This window comes from Hermetia illucens, chromosome 4, assembly GCF_905115235.1.
Source record: "Hermetia illucens chromosome 4, iHerIll2.2.curated.20191125, whole genome shotgun sequence".
Taxonomy (NCBI): Eukaryota; Metazoa; Arthropoda; class Insecta; order Diptera; family Stratiomyidae; genus Hermetia; species Hermetia illucens.
This window is the reverse complement of record NC_051852.1, coordinates 133,841,788-133,844,049: the sequence shown is the minus strand read 5'-3', so window position 1 is coordinate 133,844,049 and position 2,262 is coordinate 133,841,788. Positions and strand designations below refer to the sequence as shown.

Here is a 2,262-nt window from a genome sequence, read left to right as displayed (position 1 = left end):
ATTCTTTCTTGTTGATTGCTCATATTCTGCGAACCCTATCAAATATTATCATTCAAACTTAGTATACATGATAACGAAGGGGATTCGCCAAAAAACCGTTGATTTTTTTGTTGTCGAGAGCCCTGCCCGGGAAAATCTGCACATATCAGTTCTCTAACTGCAATGATTTCATGGGTAAGCACATTATATAGTTTTATTCTGTGAAGATAAACAAGCAGATACCGGCTGCGTGCTATAAAAGCCGGCGTTTGGGTTTAAAATCTTTAGTTCGCTTTGGTTTTTCTATTCATTGAGAGTGTATAATACTTTTCTAATTATTATAAAATGTTCTCAGCAAAGTCGTTACTAATCGTCAACGTGCTTTTCGTAGCATGTCAAGCACTCGCGCTAGATTACCCTGATAATGAAATAGCACCAATTGAAGATGCATTCGATTTGGAAAAGGATAATACCGTTATAGTGCAAGGCGTTGACAATATTGACAACTTTCAAAAGGAACATCCTGAATTAACCCTAGAAGAATTGGATGTGTTGAGTAATGTTCGCGGACAAATGGTTTACACCCTTGGGAATAGAGCTGCAGGCGATCGATTGGTTGGAAAAGCTGCCAGAAAACAGACATGGTCTACGAAACAGAACGTCAAAATACAGTTGACTTACCCTAGTCGAGGAGTTGGAGCAATGGTGACTTATGTTCACATTGTTGTGAATCAGGTAATTAACCAGTTATTCGTTTCTCTAGGAAGCAATCAGTATTATAAATTGAAAAGGTAAAACTTATCCCAATGGCTTCTTTCAGCATCCATTCCTTTTGTACTGTTTACTTTATAAAAATTTTATTACTATATTATTGATTACTGATTTATAATTTGCCTTTACGGTTTCCGGGGATATAGTTCCGATTCATTTGAATTCTTCCGTTTTCTCTAATTCTTCTTTTTAACTCAATAATTTAATTTAATTTAATTTCCTTTTTAGTCAACCAAGTTGGGACGGGCCTACGTTGTAAAAGGCGGACTTCATCAACACCAAATAGGCATCGTAGTTGAAGCTTATAAAACCAAATTTGTTGATTATCATGTTGAAATTTACGGAATTTAACTGTGCTACAAAAATGTAATCGCGACTCTCACATTCATTAGTGAGAGTCCTTATTTTTTGTGCTCCACAGATAAGATCGGTCATTTTGTTATTCCTACTAAATAAGTGATTTTTCATCTAATTGTAATTCAGGATAATATTGAACACTTTTTAGTGAAACCTCATACATTGTAACAAATGCATAATTTTTATAAATACCAAAAATGATAGTTAAGCAATTAAAACTGAAACACCAAAATGAAGTGTTTACATAAAGAACTTGTGAATATGATAATTCGAAAAATTTCTATTAAATAAGATAAATAAATATTTTAGTTGGTTAAATTTATTTTTTGTTTCGTTTATCAATATATTTTCCGTTAAATAAGCCAGATATGAAGGGAACCACAGGCTAAATCTTACTGGACCGAACTTTTTCTTCCGCCTCTACCTCCCAGTTGAGGGTAGAGGAAGGCACTGTGAAAGAAAAGGTAATACCCTGACAATAAGGACATTGCCGTAGTTGTATAATCAGGTAAGGCAGCATCCAGTGGAACCCTTGCTGGTAAATGGGGATAAGTCAACCTCGTTAAGGTCCACATTGGAAGCAGTAGAATCTTCCGTCAGCGACGAATAAAAAATTAAATATAAAACCACTTCTATGCCTAAAAACTAAAAAAGGTTAGTCAAGTTAATTCGCAGCTCACCAAAAATTCATCCTTTTTGCTGGCAGTAAAGCTGACAAAGTTACAGGTCTGCCCTTATATGTTTTCAGTCTATGGTTTCAGACTAACCTCTAAATCTGTGATATTAGATCATTAAAGGAGGCTAGGATTTACTACAGCGAAGGGGCGAAAAACCCGAAGGTCTGTGCCCTAATATTAAATTTGTTTGAAGCAAGACATTTCTGTATTCAGGTCCTAGGTTAATGGTAAGAGAAGGAGCATCATAGTTGCTTTTGTGCCCTCCACCGACCCAAGAACTAAAAGATTTGGCAGCATATGCAGAGTCAAGTGATCTTGAACTGTTAATAGGTTGTGCTGCGAACACTGAACATAGTTATTAGGAAAGGAACAAATGTATTCCAAGAGGACATGAGCTGTTTGATTTTACTACTTCAGCTAGTATCATGACTGTGAACATTGGGAGTAGTGCCTAATCTTCGTGGAACCAAAGAGAAGT

General features: G+C 35.8%; 1 protein-coding gene across 1 annotated transcript; it reads left to right on the top strand.

Moving 5' to 3' along the window:
• The first annotated feature begins 264 nt into the window (after window positions 1–264).
• On the top strand, window positions 265–1,429 carry LOC119654346. The gene is made up of 2 exons (XM_038059686.1): window positions 265–714; window positions 979–1,429. The coding sequence occupies exons 1-2, from the start codon at window positions 325–327 to the stop codon at window positions 1,099–1,101; spliced, it is 513 nt and encodes a 170-aa protein (XP_037915614.1). The 5' UTR covers window positions 265–324; the 3' UTR covers window positions 1,102–1,429.
• The last annotated feature ends 833 nt before the right edge of the window (window positions 1,430–2,262 follow it).